The sequence below is a fragment of the Antechinus flavipes genome, chromosome 3 (genome assembly GCF_016432865.1).
Source record: "Antechinus flavipes isolate AdamAnt ecotype Samford, QLD, Australia chromosome 3, AdamAnt_v2, whole genome shotgun sequence".
In the NCBI taxonomy this organism is placed as follows: domain Eukaryota; kingdom Metazoa; phylum Chordata; class Mammalia; order Dasyuromorphia; family Dasyuridae; genus Antechinus; species Antechinus flavipes.
The window spans coordinates 155,285,896-155,307,613 of record NC_067400.1 but is presented as its reverse complement, the minus strand read 5'-3'; the positions used below and the strand labels follow the sequence as shown (position 1 = coordinate 155,307,613).

The window sequence follows — 21,718 nt, the reverse complement described above, 5'->3', positions numbered from 1 at the left end:
TAACTAGAAAAGAAGATTCAAGTTAGATTGTCAACTAATGTAACAGGTAAATGACATGTTCAGATGGATGCATTAATATAATATCTGGCCAAACCCCCTGAATAGCTGGCTTTCTACATTGATCTTAAATTTTGATAGTCTAAAGAAGCTCTGATTCTTACCTAGCTTAGTGTTGCTTCATTCACATCTTGTCTCTCAATTAAAAGGAAGGTCTTATTGCACATGCCTAATCATTACCGTAATCTTAAACTTATTTCAGTTTATCTCTAGGAAATATGAATGTCACTATAGAAGTTATTTACTTTCTTCTGTAGTATATAAAATCAATGTTATTGTCCAGTGACAAAGTGTAAACCAGATTTCAGTTCATGTTTACTAATGTTCTAAGGATTTTGTAATTTTAAAGATGCAGTGAGCCCTTTTCCCCTTAAAAAATGGTTTACTGATTATTTTGTACATCACCACTACTTCTAAATAATGCCTAGCTCTCCCAAGAGAATTCTCCTTTGTAGAAAGAAACATAGTTAAGCAGAACAAATCTGTCTTTTCTCTAAATCTGACAAAGTATGTCACATTTTGCATGTATGTAGTACAATTTTTCACTGCTGGGAGAGGGAAGGTATGTTTTATTGTCTGTCTAATGGAGTCAAAATTAGATTGCATTAAGTTTTGACTTTTATTTTGATGTTTTCTTTTTCCTCCCCATATAGATTGTTCTGGTTTCTGCTTACTTTATTTTATATCAATTCATAAGTTTTCCCAAATTTCTCTGAATTCTTTATATTCTTAGTTTTCTTTTTAATTGAAGAATAATATTCTATCTCATTCACACCAGGATTGCATTACTCACATATGAACTGCTTTGATTCCATATTTTTTTTCTTTTTGATATAACAAAAAGTGCTGCCATTAATATTTCTTGTAGGTTATTCTGTTTACTTTTCCATGGCTCTTTACTGGAGAAATAGCACAACACTTCACAGGAGGGCCATTTAAAAATCTTTATATGTTTCTTTTCATCAATTGTCATTAACAAAAAAACAGAACTAACTCACTTCCCCCCACAAACTCATCATCTCCCGAGCAACCTTCCCAGTGATGGTCTTTTCCATATTTAGCTAGGCTGACTGACAGATAGCAGACATTATTTGTCATTGGGTTTGTATTAAAAGCCATTTCATCTTGGTACCTGTCAGAGATTGACCTTTACTGGTCTTGTCTTTGACAACTGTAGGTCACTTTTACTCTGCAATGAAGCATTAAAATAAAACTGTTGGTAGAACATGGGCATAGACACTACTTTATAAAATGAATGTGTAGCAAACGTATTATAGGACATTATTAGTTGAGTCTTACAAAAAGGAATTTTTAAGTCAAAAGACTAGACATGAAGAGAGCATGTTAATTGGATATTCTTTTGTAGACAAATAACCACTTTGGCTGCTGAGTACACTAAAAATTGTTTTGGTACTGTCTTTTTACTCTATTCATAAAGGTAAGGAGCAAGAATGTGAAATTAGCATAGATATTAAATTTGCTAAGTGAACTTCAGTAGATGTGGTATTTCTTCAGTGATGATATTCACCTTCAGTTTGGGCCCAGATAATGCAAAATCTGGGAAAACTATTTCTATTATTATTGGAAATTTCCTGATGATTTTCATTTATTTCCTTTTTAACATCCAGCACCCCTTTTAAAAATCTCTTTTAAAGATCAGATTGCAAAACCAACCTCAAAAATATAATAATTTTTTTTTGTTCACTTCCTACTTTATATATAAAATCAGTCTGTCAGACAAGTACATTCTGTCTCTTTTAGGCATTTTTTTCCCTTTTCTACCTCTGGCCACAGCATTGCCTGTCATTCATAGGTGACCCATCTGACCCCTATAATCTTGCCAACTTTTCTTTTTCCCAAATTTTAGAAATTACCCAAGAATGTACACACACCAATTCTTTTAAACCTTTCTCCCAATCTCTGTTACCTGTGTTGTTGACAATGCAACTACCCAATAGACATATTGGTGGGGAGGGAGAAAAAGAGAGAGAGAATAAATGTGAGACAGAGAAAAACAGAGAGAGACAGAGTCAGAGAAAGACAGAGACAGAAGCACAAAGAGACAAATACACATACAGAGGGAAAAAGAGAGAGAGAGACAGATGACACAGAGAAGAAAGCAAGAAAACAATGAAAAAATTATCATTTTAAAAAATGACTCAAATACAAAAGGGAAACATAGCTATGACAGCTGGAAGAGAAACTTTTTAATTTAGCAGAAAAACAAATGGATCAATATTTTTACTAAACTTGGGTTTTAATAATTTATTTTGTTGAATAACATTGAATCTCTTTTGAAGAATATCAAGTAAACATGCATCTTAAAAATGACTTAGGAGAAGACTTTGTTAAGATTCTAGAGATTACATTCTGTGCTCCTATTTTTTGATTCATAAAGAGAAGAAATGCAATATCTGAAAAACTCCAGGATTTTGTATACCTTCATAAAATATAAACCTCACATGAGACAATATGAGGCAAGAAAAGATGCTTGTATTTCAGCATATGAAAGTGTTGTTCTTAAATAATTGCAAAGAAGGATTTTTTTCAGAAAACCTACATTATATAAACATGTTCCAAATTGGATTAAGTACTACATAAAATATTTGACCCAATATTCTTCATTAAAGTTGACTCATTCTTCAATAAATGGGTTCTAAGTAAATCTCTTTGTTTTCTGCTTTCTTAGCTTAAGCAAAATTAGTGTAAGCTTTATAATGTTATCTTTCATCATAAAAATTATATACTTCCTTATTTTGTCAAACATTTACCTCTGTACTGTGAAATCTGGGATTCTAGTTAATGTCCTTCTTAAGAGTGGTAGATATGGGGAGGGATTGCAAAACTAAGATTGTGGAGAGGACACACATGTCATTCTAAGCTTCCCTTCTGTCCTCACTACTAATTACCAAATTCAGCCTCAGAAAGAGTGCTTGACTGGTAAAATCCATGAATATTGAGAGTACAACAAATTATCAGCCGAAGATAATCTGGAAGATCACCAGAAAAGGTTTGTCTTGTTCAGCAGGAGGAGGCTAGCACAGGAAGGGAGGCAGAGCAGGAAGAGAGGCAAAACACGAAGGCCAGCACACTGAGTGTACCAGGGGTGGGTGTGGTCTCCGGGGGGTGGAGTATTTTCAGGGAGGACTCTACCACAGGTTGGCTGCTCTGCTTTGGTTACAAAGCAGTAGATCAGCAGAGAAGTTACACAAACGCCAAAGGTAGAGTGTACCCCAAAACTATAGAGCTTAACAAGACCTGGCTACACCTACTCAACACCAGAAGTGACTCAGCATGGACCACAGCACAGCTGTGCAGGCACATTCTGCAGTGTGGGGCTTTTGCCCAGGGAAGTCACACTTCTGCACAGCAGGGGGGCTCTACCCAGGCAGTGGAATTTCCGCAGCAGGCCATGCTTCCCAGGGCAGTGACACTTCCACTGCAGGGCGCTTCCCAGGGCACTTGTGTAACTCAGCCACTCTTTGTAGCCTGTTTGCAGGACAGCTACTGTCCATCAATCTATCCCTGTTCTGTAGAGGAAACTGGTAACCTCCTTGCCCTCAAGGCAGACCCTAAGGGCTTTTAAAAAATGAATAAAAAAAGCCAAGTGAATTCTAAGTATTGGTAGCTTCCATACAGACAGAGAACAGGTTTTCAACCCTGAGGACTCTAATAGCAGACAGTCTCCTTAAATATTTAAAACTATCACTAAGCATCATATGTAATAGGGATACACTGTAACTGTTCCCAATAAGATCAGGAGTGAAACAGGTTGCCCACTATCACCATTACTATTCAATATTGTATTAGAAATGCTAGCTTCAGCAATAAGAGTTGAGAAAGAGATTAAAGGAATTAGAGTAGGTAATAAACCAAATTATCACTCTTTGCAGATGATATGATGGTATACTTAGAGAACTCCAGAGATTCTACTAAAAAACTCTTAGAAATAATTCACAACTTGAGCAAAGTTGCAGGATACAAAATAAATCCACATAAATCCTCACCATTCTTATATATCACTAACAAAATCCAACAATTAGAGACTCAAAAGAGAAAGTCCATTTAAAATAACTGCCAATAATATAAAATATTTGGGAATCTATCTGCCAAAGGAAAATCAAGAACTATATGAGCAAAACTACAAAACACTTTCCACATAAATAAAGTCAGATCTAACTAATTGGAAAAGTATTAAGTGCTCTTGGATAGGGCGAGCAAATATAATAAAGATGATAATATTATTTAAATTAATCTATTTATTTAGTGCTATAAAAGTCAGACTGCCAAAAAAATTTTTAATGACCTAGAAAAAATAACAACAAAATTCATCTGAATGAACAAAAGAGCAAGAATTTAACAGGAATTAATGAAGAGAAAAGCAAGTGAAGGTGGCCTAGCTGTGCTAGATCTGAAACTATTATAAAGGAGCGATCAGGAAAACCATTTGGCAAGAAATAGAAAATTTGCTAAGAAATAGACTAGATGATCAGTGGAATAGGTTAGATTTACAGGACAAAATGATCAATAACTTTAATAAGCTAGTGTTTGACAAACCCAAAGACCCCAGCTTTTGAGATATTATTTGCTGTTTGACAAAAACTGCTTGGAAAATTGGAAATTAGTCTGGCAGAAACTAGACAAAGACCCATACTTAACATCATATGCCAAGATTAGGTCAAATCTAGGCAAAAAGAATGAGATTATAAATAAATTAGAAGAACATAGGATAATTTACCTCTCAGATCTGAGGAGAAGGAAGGAATTTGTGACCAAAGAAGAATTAGAGATCAGCATTGATCACAAAATAGAAAATTTTGATTATATCAAATTAAAAAGCTTTTGTACGAACAAAATTAATGCACACAGGATTGGAAGGGAAGCAATAAACTGGGAAAACATTTTTACAGTTAAAGGTTCTGATAAAGGCCAAATTTCCAGAATATATAGAGAATTCACTCTAATTTATAAGAAATCAAGCCATTCCTCAGTTGATAAAGGGCCAAAGGATATAAAAAGACAATTTTTAGGTGATGAAATTGAAACTATTTCTACTCATATGAAAGGGTGTTCCAAATCACTATTGATGAGAGAAATGCAAATTGAGACAACTCTGAGATACCACTACACACCTTTCAAATTGGTTAGGATGACAGGAGATGATAATGCTGAATGTTGAAGGGGATGTAGGAAAACTGGGACACTGATACATTGTTGGTGGAATTATGAATCCAGCCATTCTGGAGAGCAATTTGGAACTATGTTCAAAAAGTTATCAAACTGTGCATACCCTTTGATCCAGCAGTGTTATTACTAGGCTTATATCCCAAAGAGATATTAAAGAAGGGAAAGGGACTTGTATGTGCAATCATATTTTTGGCAGCCCTCTTTGTAGTAGCTAGATGCCCATCAATTGGAAAATGGCTGAATAAATTGTGGTATATGAATGTTATGGAATATTATTGTGCTGTAAGAAATGACCAGCAGGAAGATTTCAGAAAGGTCTGGAAAGACTTACATGGATGCTGTGAAATGAGCAGGAACAAGAGATCATTATATACTTCAACAACAATACTATATGATGATCAATTCTGATGGGATGTGGCTCTCTTCAACAATGAGATGAACCAAATCAGTTCCATTTGTTCAATAATGAATTGAACCATCTACACCCAGCAAAAGAACTCTGGGAAATAAGTGTGGACCACTACATAACATTTCCAATCCCTCTGTTTTTGTCCGCTTGCATTTTTGATTTCCTTCTCAGGTTAATTTTATATTATTTCCAAGTCCAAATTCTTCTCGTGCAGCAAAATAACTGTATGGATATGTATACATATATTGTATTTAACATATACTTTAACATATTTAACATGTATTGGTCTACCTGCCATCTGGGGGAGAGGGTGGGAGGAAGGAGGGGAAAAGTTAGAACTGAAAGTTTTACAGGAGTCAATGCTGAACATTTACCCATATATATATCTTGTAAATAAAAAGCTGTAATAAAAAATTTAAAAATGAGTAGTAGATAGGACAATTTTAATGGCTCCTTCAGGTAACTTGACTTCTTCAAACTCTGTCAACTCATCAAGAGGAGAATCTTCCAAGTAATGAGCTACCTTCAAGTTTTCCATTTGGTTATGTTCTCTAAATATAAATATATGCCATGTATGTATTTTATGCCATGGATGTATTTTTCCTTTCTACAAACATCAAATTTCTCCTAGTAGTGAAAAGATTCTTTGGAGAAAAGAATATAATTATATGTATGTAATCAATTTAGGACTTCTAACAGAATTTACCATTTTTCTATCCTAGGAATGAGCCTTTGAATATCTATTGAGTATGGATAATAAAATTGTCTCTAGCTTTACTTTAATAAATGGTATAACATTTGCATATTTCCTTTCTAGAAGTTCAACAATATTTTCATATAAATTGACAATAATGCTATGCAAAATTTCTTTTTAGGGGGATAATTCCTACGTGAAAGATCGTTGGTGTGTTTTTGATGGATTTATGGTCTTTTGCCTTTGGGTGTCTCTGGTGTTACAGGTAATTAAATAATTTTAAATTATAGTGTCATTTTCAGAAATATACTCTATTCTTAAATTATCTAAATAGAGCTATAAAAGAGAACTTTTTGGAAAATATGCACAATTATATTTAATTGCATGCTATTTGGTGAATACTACCTTTCTTTTGAAAATTTTATGTGAGGAATTTATCCCACTCCTTACTCATTATTTAATTGGTTTGTTACTTTAGCATGCCATCTGTATATTATTTATAATCTATCCCAAGATAAAGTGACTTACCCCCATCATTTTTTTGGGTCCAAACTTGTGAATTTATCATTATCTCTTAGAGAATAACACCTTGTGTAGATCTGTCACTGTTCTGCTTCTTCTTTTTTTTAAGACTTGCTTAGGAGCCCTGAAAAAAAGTTAAGGGTCTTGCCCAGAATCCAATAGCCAAAATGTGTCAGTGTAGGAACTTCATTCTGGATTACAAATTGTCTATCTAGTCTCACATATTAGATTGCTCTTCATCATCTAGCCTCATCATACAATATCAAAAATTAGATTAAATCACATAAAAGAAGGAAAGCAAAAAAAAAAAAAAAAAAAAAAAGAAGGAAAGCTATACTGAATTATGGGGCACTAAATGATGAAAATTGATAGGAAACAGTTCACACATTCTTATTCATTTTTTAAAAATCATGGATATAACCAGATCAGGGTAGGAAAAACTACATTGGCTCTACCAAGCTCCTTCTAAGGAAAATTAGAGTAATAATATAGTTTGAAAAAGGATATAAAGTAAAGCTTTATTCTGAATAGTAGTAGTCAGTAATTTAGTTTATCATAATATATTTAGACATGATTTACATTGGCTTCAATTAAACTGGTTGTTTTTCTTAATTTTAAAAAGTATAGCTGGAGAGGCAGCCTGGCATAGTAAATAGGAGAGCTGGTATATCTAATGGAAGTGATTTCTTTCCCTTTGTCGTTTCCATGGCTAGTACCTTCCATATGAGAATATTATATATTTATGCAGTATATATTTTATATGTAGAATTGTTTTCTTGTACTTGCCTTCATTAGAAAATGAATAGAATATATTTTTACTTTCCTTTGTATCCCTACTACTTGGTACATACTAAGCACCTAAGAAATTCTTGTTTATTAACTCATTAAATATACAGGAAAACCTGACTCCAAATAACACTTCTGATTACTTTGAGACTATGTAGCAGGGCTACATAACCTTGTATCTCAGAAATAATATTACAAACTATCACAGAACTGTTGTCAATTGCTTTTAAAATGATTTTATTCTGATATAATTTATAGTCTTCTATTCTCATTGGAACAAAGGTATGAAATAACATTAAAACACCTCTTTATTCTTTCCTTTAGATTAAATGATACGATTTACATTTTTTCTTATAGAGTTTTTATCACTCCACTTTCTTCCATATGTGTGATGTTCTCTTCTTTTTTAATATATATGATGGTTCTCTGGGAGCAGGTTTCTTGGGGAGGTTTTCTGGAGGCAGCCTTAGTTTCAGTTCAGAATAATAATCACCTCAAAATACAGCCAGAAGTTAAAATCCAATATTTTATTGTCTCTTCCAAAATAGCCCAGTTAGCTTTCTTTGATTCTGAGAGCTCTCCTTGCTTGTCTTTTGCCTTTAGCTCAACTCCGACTCCTGGCTTCTCAATTTCCCAACTGACCCTCACTGAGACTGAGAGTTTCTTATATATGATCTCTTAAAAGTGTGAACCCAAAGGTTGACACCTCCTTTGAGAGAGTGGGATTGTGGGAGTTGTAAACTTGGATATCTCCCAACTTCTGAACTCCAATGTGTGAGCCAAATATGTAAACTCTCTTAAATGTGTGAGCTCTAATGTATGACCTCTAATGTGTGAATTCTCCCAAAGGTGTGAACTCCAGAGATGTAAACCCAAGCACATAAGCACTGTTTCTATCAATTCCATTGAGTTAACACTAGGATTCTAACACATATATTTTAGATTTATATCTTTTTAGGTATAAAACAATTAGATTTCAAATTAATCTCATCATTTTTAGTATATAGTTTTTTTTTTTTAGTATATAAGGATATAAGGAATTAAAAAGTTGTCTTTTATAAATTGCCCATATTTATTCGTATTCAAAATTTATATTCTAAAATAATTAAAGCTTTACATCAATGGTTGTTTTCATAAAGAAGTCATAGTGCACAGTGTTGGCGCAAAACTGAATTTTAGCTTTAGTAGTTTCCATATTAAATGATCCTTTCTTAATTATCTTTAATGATTGTATTTAAAATTAAATTTAGGATGCAATATGTAACTAAAAATTTTTAAAGAAAATAATCTGCAAAACTTTATAATAATTGATATTGTTCCTTTACCATCCTCTCTCCCCAAATGGAATGGTATATTTTGGGAAATAATGAATTTCTCCTCACTGCTTATTTTCCAGTAGAGGCTAATTGCCTACTTGTTAGGTATGGATTGTATTAGATGATGTACCAACAGCTCTGAAATGATGAAATTATTAGAGCCTACAAAATATAAATGTGATAAGAAAGAGGAAATCTGAATCCACTTCTGCATATTTACAGGTATTTGAAATTGCTGACATAGTTGATCAGATGTCACCTTGGGGAATGTTGAGGATTCCCCGGCCTCTTATTATGATCCGGGCATTCCGTATTTATTTCCGATTTGAACTACCAAGAACAAGGATAACAAATATTTTAAAGTAAGTGTTTCAATCCATAATTTTAATGAACTATTAATGAATTTTTATTTGTAAGTAATCTTACTATCTTATGTGTTTTTTAAATATTTATTTTTCTAGGCGCTCAGGAGAACAAATTTGGAGTGTTTCAATTTTCCTACTTTTCTTTCTACTTCTATATGGAATTTTAGGAGTTCAGATGTTTGGCACTTTTACCTATCACTGTGTAACAGTTGACACTCAGCCAGGGTAAGTTTCCTTATGAACATTGACTTAATTTAGATTCTTTATTAGAAAAAATATTTCTACACCACTTAGTTTCTCCTTGTGAAACAGGGCTTATTGTCAATTATACTGTTTAATCATTTTCTTCCTCTTTATCAAGAGGATTATTACCCTTTTTATTTGAGAATGCCACTGTTTATTTTTTGGAAAAAAAACCATAGCCTCTGGGCATACTTCTTTATTTCCCTTTGGAGGGGGAATGAAGTATAAAAGGGAGAGGTAAAATCACTTCCTGTGGCTTTAGATGAATATAATATATGATAATATATATATAACACACACATATATATATATATACACATATTATATATGTATACACACACACATATATGTATAATGAGTATAATTTCTTACAGCATAGTAATATTCCATTATATTTACAAATTACATTTTGTTTATACATTCTTTAACTGATATACATCTACTTTGCTTTCAAAGTTCTGCTATAAATGATTTTCCACTATATTTGATGAAAAGTAATTTGTTTTATTAAAATATAAATCAGTTCCCCCAAACAAGTGAATGTAAGATAATATTATCTATTCATAAGTGTAGGACTAATCTGTTCCTTTTTACATTTGGAAAATTATACAAATGAACCTACATACCTTATTATATACAAATATACACACACTTAAGGGTGATACACATGCTTCCTTAAGTATGATAGACAAGTGATCTGCCAATAGAAAAATACCATGGACAAATTATCAGAAAGTTCTATATACATACTTTAAGATCATTTATTTTTCCTATAAGCTTTGTTTTGCTTTTTAAAAAAAAACATGTCTATCATATGTGGAAAAAAGAACATATCAGATGAAGAATAAAAATCAATAATAAAAACTAAGTTTTTAAATAAAAACATGATAGGATAATAGCTATTAGCAATTAATTGCTTTTGTAATATAATGAGAGAACAAAAAATAAATCATGGATTTTCTAAAGTTGTCAGTTTGAATTAATGTTTCTGGGAAGGGATGAGACAATTCACAGATTTTAATTTAAATGAATGCTTTTTAAAAATACATATTTTAAAAAATCAAACAAAACAAACAATCCAGGATGATTATTAACAGCAAGAAAATAAGTAAACCACATGTACATTCTAAAAATAATCTTTCAAGTCAGAAGTTGATAGCACTGTTTTATTTCTTTCCAAGACCATTATTGCTTTTCTGAAATGCAGTTATATTTTTACTTTAAAATACCATTTGGGAAGGAAAATATAAAGCAAAACAGGATTGCACCAATTATTAAATTTCTAGGTAAGCTTCTGTTGTCAAAAATATGAAATGTCTATGACAGGATCGATGAATGAATTATCAGGGGAACCATTTGTATTAAGGAGGAAATAAAATGCAAAAATGAAACATTGAATTATGTGTACAAATATACAGTATGAAAGAAATTCAGTGACTAGGTAAGCACATTTTTAAAGACTCTTCTTACCTAAAGTTGTTTATTTCATATATTGAACAATTCAATTAAAGGGAGCTTTAGGACCTAATTAATGTATAAAACTATTAACATTATTTTGGAAGTTTATACATAAAATTATAAACACCAGCTTTTAAAGCTTTTTTTCTTTAAATGTCCCTTTTTAAAATAATTATAGGGAAAATTTTCATGAATACTGTATTTCCCTAGTAAGTATAGTAAGTAAATAAATATTAAAGGAATCCATTGAAATGTATGGTACTGTATTTGCTAAGTGCTCTAAAGGTTAAAGATTTTAGTCAAGTCCCACCTCCTCTGGTCTCACTAACAACTGGAATCTGGGTTCTCAGAATTCCACATGTTGGACTGGTAGCAGGCAGAGAATAGTGTTCTTACTTTATACAACCCACTGTCCAGAGCAAATTCAAGTAAACTATGTAGATTGGATAATCATTGTCCAATTCTCATTAGTCTAAACAGAATTGGATGGAGTTAAAAGACACCCTAAGAAAAGAGTTATTTTTAAAAATAAGAATATATTGATAACTTTTAATGTTTTGCATTATTAAAGCTTTCCATTGTATCCCTCCCACAGGCCATCTCATTTGACAAATAATATTTAAAAACATTTAAAACATAAAAATAAAACAAAATATAAATGATGGGAAAATGAGAAAAAAAAAACTAATCAGAATGTCCAAAATAAAGTGTGAAAATATGTTAAATGTGGTCCATTAAACTTGTGGACTTCCTACCTCTGCAAAAGAGGCAGGAGTATACCAGTTTGCGTAAGTTTCAACTGACTCATGAGAGCTAAATAATAAATTTTCAGTGCAAATATTTAGAATGCAGAAATAAGTAGGTTTGATTTATTCTTTTGTGCAAACCAATGGGAAAATATTAATAATACAGATTGAGTTTAAAAGTGTATGTGCATATTTTTTATTGTTAATAATTTCACACTTTTGCGTGGGAGTATCTCTTATTCTTTGGAACCATGTTTATTCTTAGAAATTTTATAACATTTAATTTTTGCTATTTTTTGGAGGTTCTTTCTGTTTACATTGTTGTAGTCATAGATATTCTCCTGGTTCTGCTTACTTCCTTCTGTTTCAATTAGTGTAGATTTTCCCCTAAGTCTTTGTATTCATTATATTCATCATTTCTTACAGTATAGTGATATTCCATTTTATTCACAAATCGCATTTTGTTTATTCATTCTTTAACTGGTATACATCTACTTTTCTTCCAAAGTTCTGCTATAAATATCCTGGTATATTCCTGGTGGGAATGTTGTTAAAATTGTTCCCCCTTGAGATCTATTACTGGAAACTTTGGGTCAAAGAGTATGTACGTTTTAGATATTTTATTTGAAAAATTCCAAATAGCTTTCAAAAACAATATACTGATTCACAGTTCCTTCATGCAACAACATACCGATATTTTTCAACCCCTCAAAAAATTATTGTCTTTTGTTATTTTTGCCAGTTTTTAGGGTATTAGATGAAACCTCAGGTTTTACTACCTCATGATGGTTCTCTTAATAATAATGATTTGAAGCATTCTTTAATATAGTTGTTAATAGTTTGCAGTTTCTTTTTTGAAAACTGTTCATATTATTTGACCACTTCTCTGTTGAGGAATAGTTTTTGGTGTTCTATTTATATATACATTAATGCTTTATTTACCTTGTATGTAATGTCTTCATCAATTTCAAACAAAGATTTTAAAAAACTATTCAACCACTTGTCATCTTATTCTAAATGTGCTAATTTTGTGCAGAATCTTTTCAGCTTTATATTATCATTTTTTTAAATTTTATCATCTGCATTTGCTTCTATCTCTTTTGTTTATAAAATCCTCATAACTGTGAAAGTCATATGATCTGTTTTTCTTATAGATGTTTTTTCCATAGAATATGTAATATGTAGGTCACATATCCCATTTAGAATGTACTGTAGAATATAGTGCAAGCCCAGTTTCTATCAGACTACTTTTCAATTTCCCAATTGAAATCAGGTGTTTTTATCTAAGTAACATGTTTCTTGATTTATCAGACACTGAGTTGTAGAATTATTTCCTTCCTTCCCTCCTTCCCCATTCTTCCTTGTTTAGGCTGTTCCATTGATCTACCTGTTTTTTTTTTTTTTTAAATCAGTATTTAAAGTTTTTGATGACTGATCTTGATAATACCCTTAGAAGTGTTGAAGTGCTATCCTTTCTTAATTTGTACCTCTTTTCATAATTTCTTCTGTTTTTCAGAATTAATTTTGTTATTTTATCAATTCCTATCAGTAGATTTGATAATTTGGTGTAATTTGGTATAGTATGAAAAGTGTAAATTAACTTTGGTAATATTGTTATTTCCACTATATTGGTATGGCCTAGTCATGAGAAATAATTGTTTCTACAGCTATTTGATTTCTTTATGGAACACTTTTTTAAGTGAATCTGTACAAATATTTGATGTCCTTTGATAAATTGATCCCCAAATATTTCTGTCTTTTTTAGTTACTGGGAATATAATTACTCTTTTATTAGTATCTCTTGGAATTTATTGTTGTTGTGTAAAAATGCTGTTGGTTTTACAATTGTTTTATAGCCTATAGCTTTATTGAAGCTCTTGTCTCAATTGTATCTTTGCTAAGTAAACCATCATGTTGTCAGCAAATAAAGATAGTGGGAGAGATGGAGTATTACTGATTTATTTCTGCATGTATTGTATAATAAGTGTAACTTTTGTTATATGAAGTATCATATATATACACACACACACACATATATATAGGTATATAGGGTATACATATATACCCTAAGATATAGGGTTTGTAAAATATGTTACATTTATCCTTATAACAGCCTTCTAATATTATAAAGGATTCTAATTCCTTGGCCCCACTACATAGGATTCTTGCTTTTGATTTTAGAGAGATTATTTTTATATTATGAAGATCCTTCTAAACCTATACTTTATGACGTTTTTTGGAGCAGAAATGAGTGCTATATTTTTGAAAGGTTTTTCTGTATAAACCAAGAAAACCAAATGGCTTAGGATACTTTTTGTTTTAATATAATTAAAATCATATTAAATTATGATGCTAGTTTTCTCAATGTTAATTATCCATCTGCCCATCCTTCTATCCCTGATGTAAGTCCCAGTTAATGATAATAAATTGCAACAGTCTGCTTGCTAGGGCTTTATTGAAAATATTTGAATAGATATTCATTAATGATATTGGTCTAGAGTTCTTTTGTACTTTATCTTTCCCATTTTAAATATCAGCACTACAGTTTTCCCATTAAAGGATTATGATAAGGTGCTTTCTCAATTTTTGAGAATATTTGGTGCCATATAGGTACTAACCTTTAAAAATGTGATATATTTTTCTTGTGTTTTTTAATCTAAGTTTTCTTGTGCAGCATGACAAATATATTTAGAAGAATTGTGCATGTTTAACCTACATTAGATTGCTTGCTGTCTGTGTGATAGGGTAGGGAGGAAGGAGGAAAAAAAATTTAGGACACAAGGTTTTACAAAGGTAAACATTGAAAACTATCTTTGCATGTATTTGGAAAAATGAAAAGCTATTAAAAAAATAAAAATGTGATAGAATTCTCCAATGAACCAATCCATCAAGATCAGGATTCTTTGTAAATTCATTTATAACAAATTTGATTTCTTTTTATGAAAGTGAATTATTTAAGATTTATATTTACTATTCTTTTCAGAAAATTTGTATTTTAAAGCTATTTCTCTGCTTCTTTTATGTTGTCAGATGTGGTAGCATAGAGCTATGCATAGTGGCTTGTGATTATTCTTTTCATTCTGGCTTTATTCTTATTTTACCTTGTTTGTACTCACAAACTGGGTTCTCATTGGCCAGCCTCCTAGAACACATTTGCAAAGAACTGAAAAATAGCCAAGAAAGGTTTGTTGTTATTGTTGTTTCAGTTAATTTTTCTTTAATCAGTAAAAATCCATCCTCTTTCCCTCCCATGTGTGCCTTTCCCCATTGAAGAAGAAAAGAAAAAGAAACCTCTCTTACAAATGGGTATAGTCAAACAAAATAAAATTTTAAGTTGGTTCTGTTCAAAAGAGTAGCTGTACATACACTTGCATATACATACATATATGTATTTGTTTGTGTGTGCATATGTGTGTGTGTGTTAATTTGGGAAGCTACATAGAACAGGGGATAGAGTGCAGGTCTTGAGGCAGAAAGACCGGAGTTTAAATCTGGCCTCAGATACCTATTAGCTCTATGACTCTGGACTAATAACTTAAATCTTTCCTTCAATTTCTTCATCTATAAAATGAGTTGGAGAAGGAAATGGCAAACCACTTCTATACCTTTGCAATAAAACTCCAAAAGGGGTCAGTAAGAGTTGGGCAGAACTAAAGACAACTAAACAAAGTGAAAACAACTAAACAAATGAATAAAAACACACAACTCTGACCCTATATGTATATAAATAAAGATATAGTTATGTACATAATGTGTATATATGTATATATGTATATATGTGTATATGTATAACACATGTGCTTAAGCTAAATTGATGTAATATATGTATATATATCACCCATGTATATATACATACACACACACACATATACAAGCATACCCACATATACATAGGTAAATCCGGAATTGGGTAGCATTAATCTTCTGGAATTGTAGCTTGTCATCAAATTTATTGTAGCTTAGATAGCTTTCAAAGTTGTTACTCTATGATATTTTTGTCAGTGTATAAATTGTGTTTATGTTTTTGTTTACTCAGCATCACTTCATACAAATCTTTCTAGAATTCCCTGAAATTCATTATTTCTTTTTTTTAAATAGCTAATTTTTTTTTGCATGTAAAAGATACTTTTTAATAATCATTTTTTAAAATTTGAGTTCCAAAATTTCTCTTTCCTTTTTTCATCTCCCTCTCCCTGAGATGGTAAGCAATTTCATAGTTATATTATGAAATCATTCAAAACCTATTTCCATATTAGTCATGATGTAAAAAAAAAGTACATTATATTGCAAGTGAATACACTGACCCAAAGGGGGAAAAAGTGAAAAAACAAAGAAAGCTTAACATTATATGCTTTATCTGTATTCTAAGTCCATCATTTTTCCCATAGATGTGAATCTTTTGGAAATCTCTTAAATCATTTTATTGTTAAGAAAAGCTAAGTCATTCATAATTAATCTTAACTAATCATAACCAATCGTAACTAATAACAGTATTGATATTACTGTGTACAATGTTCTCCTGATTCTTCTCACTTCACTTTCTATCAGTTCATGTAAATTTTCCAGGATTCTTTGAAATTCACCTACTCTTCATTTCTTAAAAAAACAATCGTATTCCATTATAATCATATACCTGTACTTGTTCATCTGTTTCCCAATTGATGGATATCTCCTCAATTTTTAATTCTTTTCCAAAAAAGAGCTTCTATAAATATTTTTGAACAAATATGTCCTTCATTGCCCCATAATGGTATTGTTGGATCAAAGGGAAGGAAAATTTTTATAGCCATTTCAGGCTAGTTCCAAATTGTTCTTTAGAATTCCCTGAATCAGTTCACAATTCCACCAACAGTACATTGGTGTCCCAGTTTTTTTCCCATATTTTCTCCAACATTTATTTTTTTCTTTTTCTATCATATTAGCCAGTCTGATAGGTATGAAGGAGCACTGCAGAGTTGTTTTAATGTGTAATTTTCTAGCCACTGGTAATTTATAGCATTTTTCATGTTACTATAGATAACTTTGATTTCTTCTTCTGAAAACTGCTTATTCATATCTTTGACTATTAATTGGGGAATGACTTGTATTCTTATACATTTCACTAAATTCTGTATATATTTGAGAAATGAGGCCTTTATCTGACATTTGCAGTAAAATTGTTTCTTAGTTTTCTGTTTTTTTCCCCAATGTTATTTGCACTAGTTTGTACATTACCTTTTACATTTAATATAAAGAAAATTATTCATTTTATGTCTAACTAAATATTTTCTCTTTTATTTGATCATAAATTCTTCTCTTCTCCAAAGATCTGATATTAGCTTTACTGTGTTAATTTGCTTATGGCTATCACCCTTTTCTCTAAGACATCTGTCATTGCTTCTTTTCCCCATAGTGTTTTATTTTTTCAAATACACATATAAATAGTTTTCAGCATTCATTTTTGCAAAATTTTGTGTTCCAAATTTTTCTCTCTTACTTCTTTACCTCCTCCCTCCCCAGACATCAAGAACCTTCATTATTTCTTATAGCATAATAGCATGCCAACACTTTCATATAACAGTAACTTCTTTAGTCATTCCCTAGTTGATGAGCACCCTGCTCAGATTCCCATTATTTGCTTCCCTCAAAAAACTTTAGGTATTTTTGTACACTCTTAGCTTGTTTTTCCTTTGATCTAACCCTTGCCTTAATCTACCTTCAAATATAGAGGTTATTAACCTTAGATCTGTGAATTTTTGATAACAATCTTTTAAAAATGGGTTTATTTTGTGATCTGGTGCTTAGTACAGTATCTTACACATAGCCTACTATTCAATAATAGCTTAACAATTATTTGTTCATTGTTTATAGAATAACACTATATATTTTATTTCATGCATTTAGAAATAATATTCTGAGTAATTTATAAGCTTTTCTAGACTGACAATAAAAAGGCAAAGAATCCCTGTCCTAAAGTAACCCTATAGCCATGCTCTTTCCAATTCAATATTTTTTTCAAACTACATACATCAGAAATATAGAAGTACTTATTTTCTCATTATAAAAGAAAACAATGCAAAATCATTGAGACATGCTAAATTTTTCTATAAAAATCCCAGCAATTCTGGTGATTTTTCTAGGCTTGTTATATTCCAAACAATCTTGTTCTGCCTGGTCATAGTATCTCAACATTTTGTCAAAGTCAGAACTGCTTTGTTGTCCAGAGCTGAATCCAGAGTAGGTACTTTATAGACCACGTCATGATCTATATGTGCATTTGAATCAGGCAAGAAGAATCTGAAAAAGAATTGTGGATCTAAAAATTGGAAGATCTTGGGAATTTTTTTTAAAGGAAATTCAATGATATTATCAAGTCCCAAAACTTCAGCTTTATCTATTTATCATTGAAAGAGAAAGTGCAGCGTATTCAGTCTAACTACTCCTTTCATTTTACTCATGAGGAATATGAATGCCCATTAATTAAGCAAGCCATCAGCAAATATTTGCAGAGTAATGAGTATATGCCAAGCATTACAGTAGTTCTTGGGACACAAAGACAAAAAACAAACAAAAAAAAAGCCAAATTGTTAAACTTTCAGTGAAATAACCTGTATCTTTAACTACACATCTAGATGACTCAGTGGATAGAGCATTAGATCGAGTCAGGAAGATGAGTTCAAATTGTGCCTTAGAAATTTAGTAGCTCTGTGACTTTACATCTGTCTCGGTTTCCTCATGTATAAAATTGTGATAATAATAGCACCTACCTCCTAGGGTTATTGTAAAGATTAATGAGACTATCATTGTAAAATGCCTTCCATAGTTTAAAGTGCTACATAAATATTTAGTAGTGGTGGGTGGTGGTGGTGGTAGTAGTAGTAGTAGTAGTAGTAATAGTAGTACATATTAGGTTTGTTCTTTTAACTCAGCTGACTTGCCCTGAAGTAATTTTCTTAATCTTTCCAATTAGAGAATTTCAATGCTTCTTCCTTTTCTATATCCTTGTTCTCTGGTGAATACTATGACATATGAATCTCAACTGTTGAAACTTTTTTCCTTCCTAGGACATTATAATTTGTGTATTTATAGTTTTTTCATATATAATATCTAATTTACACATTTTCTATCAATTCTTTGTAAGACTGATCTGTTAAAACTTTATTTTTGTGAGAAAAAATATATAAGGAAAGTGGGGGGTTTTCTTTTCATATGTTTGGGTGGATATTAGAAATAATTTCTATGACTGTTCAGATAAAGAAAGAACAGAGACTGAAAAGCACAGAGATAGAAATAACTTTTCCTTTTTGGTGTTTTTAGCCTGAAAATGTGTTACCACATTGTCAGACATTTTGCTTTGAAAATGATTTTTAAAATAGTTCTTAAATTTCTCCACTGGTGATAGAAAACATCTGGAAACTCAGCTATTTGCAAGAATTTTTGAAATCAAATGGAAGTTTAAATAATCTTTCATGCATTTTATAAAATAGGAAAATTTTAATAATTCACTACTCTGGCTTAAATATGAAGGAAATAGCCCATTTTCATTATGAATAAGCCACAAAATAATTGTTAATCCTAGAAAATCACTATTTTTCTTAGTTTAACTCTAGATCTAAAGTCTACTGGTATGGAACTCTCTCTTCATTGATGGAGATCAGAGCTCTTAGCCTGCATGGTAAGCAGAACAGAATTGTTGAGAGTGGGAGAAAGTAGAATTTCACTCTTGTTAGGGGTCTTCAGTGTCTCTTCAATAAATGACCTACTTGGGTTCTCTAGTGACTTTGGGTGCTTCTGATTTCCATTTCAAGAGTGAAGATGGACAGTAACAACCTGAGAGGAGAATAAGATTCTAGGAAGAAGCTAATATGAGAGGAACAAAGAGTCTCCATTATGTCCTTATTCACAGCTTGCTACCCTAGAGACTTTAGGGAATTACCTCTTCAGTGACATCTGGGACTCTCTTAGTTAAGATATTACAGTACTACCAATGAGAGAGTGTCTTATGAATACTTTCTCTAATTATAATTTTGTGATTGACTAGATAAATAGGTTTCTTTACTATTCAATATGTATGTTCATTGTGAAAGTGTTTTGTTTTGTTTTTTTGGTGAGGAAGGAGTCAAGCCTTGGATCCTACTTTCCCCATTAAAAAATAATATAACATAAATGTTCATTTGTGGCTTTCTAAGTAAGTATTTGGCTTGAAGAAATCTCTTTTCATTTGCATTTATTATTCATATTGAGTTTATTATTAAGGCCACAGTCATCCACAAGAAAGAGTAATATATTGATAGAATAGCCTGCTCTGTTTGATACTACTTTTAAATAAAGCACCTGATTAAATCTGTGTTTAATAACTGGTTCACAAATTTAAGAATCAGCTCTAATAAGCAGGTACAAGCTGGTTTCAGTTACCTACTGCTCTCAGGGTTCTCCAAACCATACTTTCAGAATTTCTAAGCTAGGTAATATATTTCTTCCATTTCCTTTTAAAAAAGATTTTCTGACCTAACACTGTGTTATACTGCACCAATATTCAAAAATATTTAGTACTGGATAAAAAATAGATTGGTAAATCAGTGTAATGAATTAGGTACATGAGACCTTACAATCAATGACTATAGTAAGCTACTCTTTGATAAACCCGAAGACTCTGTTTGATAGGTAAGAACTTATTTGAGGAAAGATGCTGGGAACACTGGCAAATAGTTTGCCAAAAACTAGATATAGACCAATACCTCTCACCCTATACCAATTTAGGGCCTAAATGGATTCATGATTTAGACATGAAAGGTAATATTATAAGAAAATTAAGTCTATCTGTCAGACCTTTGGAGAATGAGAAGAAGAACTAGAGAACATTATGAAATGCAAAATGGATAATTCTGATTACATTAAATTAAAAAAGTTTTTCCCAAACAAAAGCAATGCACCCAATATTAGAAGGAGAGGAGAACACTGGGAAATAATTTTTACAGCCAATGTTTCTAGTGAAGGCCTCATTTTTAAAATATAGTCAAATTTTTAAGAATATGAGTCATTCCCCAGTTGATAAATGGTCAAAGAATATGAACAGACAATTTTCAGATGAAGAAATAAAAGCCATCTATAGTCATGTAAAAATGCTCTAACTCACTTTTGATTAGAGAATTGCAAACTAAAACAACTTGTGGTATCACTTCATACCTATCAGATTGGCTAAGATGACAGAAAAAAGATGATAAATGTTGGAGAAGCTGTGGGAAAACTGTTGGTAGAGTCGTAAACTGATCCAACCATTTGGGAGAACAATTTGGAACTATGATCAAAGGATTATAAAACTGCATACCCTTTGATCTAACAGTGGCATTAGTGGGTCTGTATCCCCAAGTGAAAAGGACCCACATGTGCAAAAATCTTTCTAAGCAATTTTTTTTTTGGTGGCAAAGATTTGGAAAATGAGAGGATAGCTATCGATTGGGGAATGCCTGAGTAAATTATAGTAAATGAATGTAAAGGAATATTATTGTTCTATTGTTCTATGAGAAATAATGAACAGGCTGATTGGTCTGCAGTAGTGGTATTGCTGAGTCCAAGATAAGCAGACAACATGAGAATCAAATTTTTGTAGATTAGACTTCCAGAACATTGTATCATACAAAGAGCATGTTAAAGGACCTGAGCTAAAATCTTACCTCTAATACTTATTACTTGTATGATGTTGAATAAGTCTTTAATTTACCTTTTCTTATCCATGAAATGAAAGCAGTGGCCTGTGAGAGTCTTTTTGGCTTAGTATCTTTGATCCCATGATAACTTTCTGTTTTTACTGTCTTTCTGTAATGTAATATAGTAACATGAATTAGATGATTGGAATTAGTTCTGTCTACCACTTATTAGCTATATGACTTTGGGCAAATCCTTAAGGTCCCAGTTATTTTTTGTTTTTTTATTTTTTATTTTTTAATTTTTAACAC

At 31.5% G+C, this 21,718-nt stretch overlaps 1 protein-coding gene across 2 annotated transcripts in view; it reads left to right on the top strand.

Moving 5' to 3' along the window:
- NALCN (sodium leak channel, non-selective) overlaps positions 1–21,718 on the top strand; it is a 513,455-nt gene that overhangs the window by 62,495 nt on the left and 429,242 nt on the right. For both annotated transcript variants that reach the window (XM_051984081.1, XM_051984080.1), the window contains exons 4-6: positions 6,529–6,612; positions 9,194–9,333; positions 9,433–9,561. In XM_051984081.1, coding sequence (XP_051840041.1) covers positions 6,529–6,612; positions 9,194–9,333; positions 9,433–9,561 — 353 coding nt within the window. The remainder of the gene's footprint in view (positions 1–6,528; positions 6,613–9,193; positions 9,334–9,432; positions 9,562–21,718) is intronic.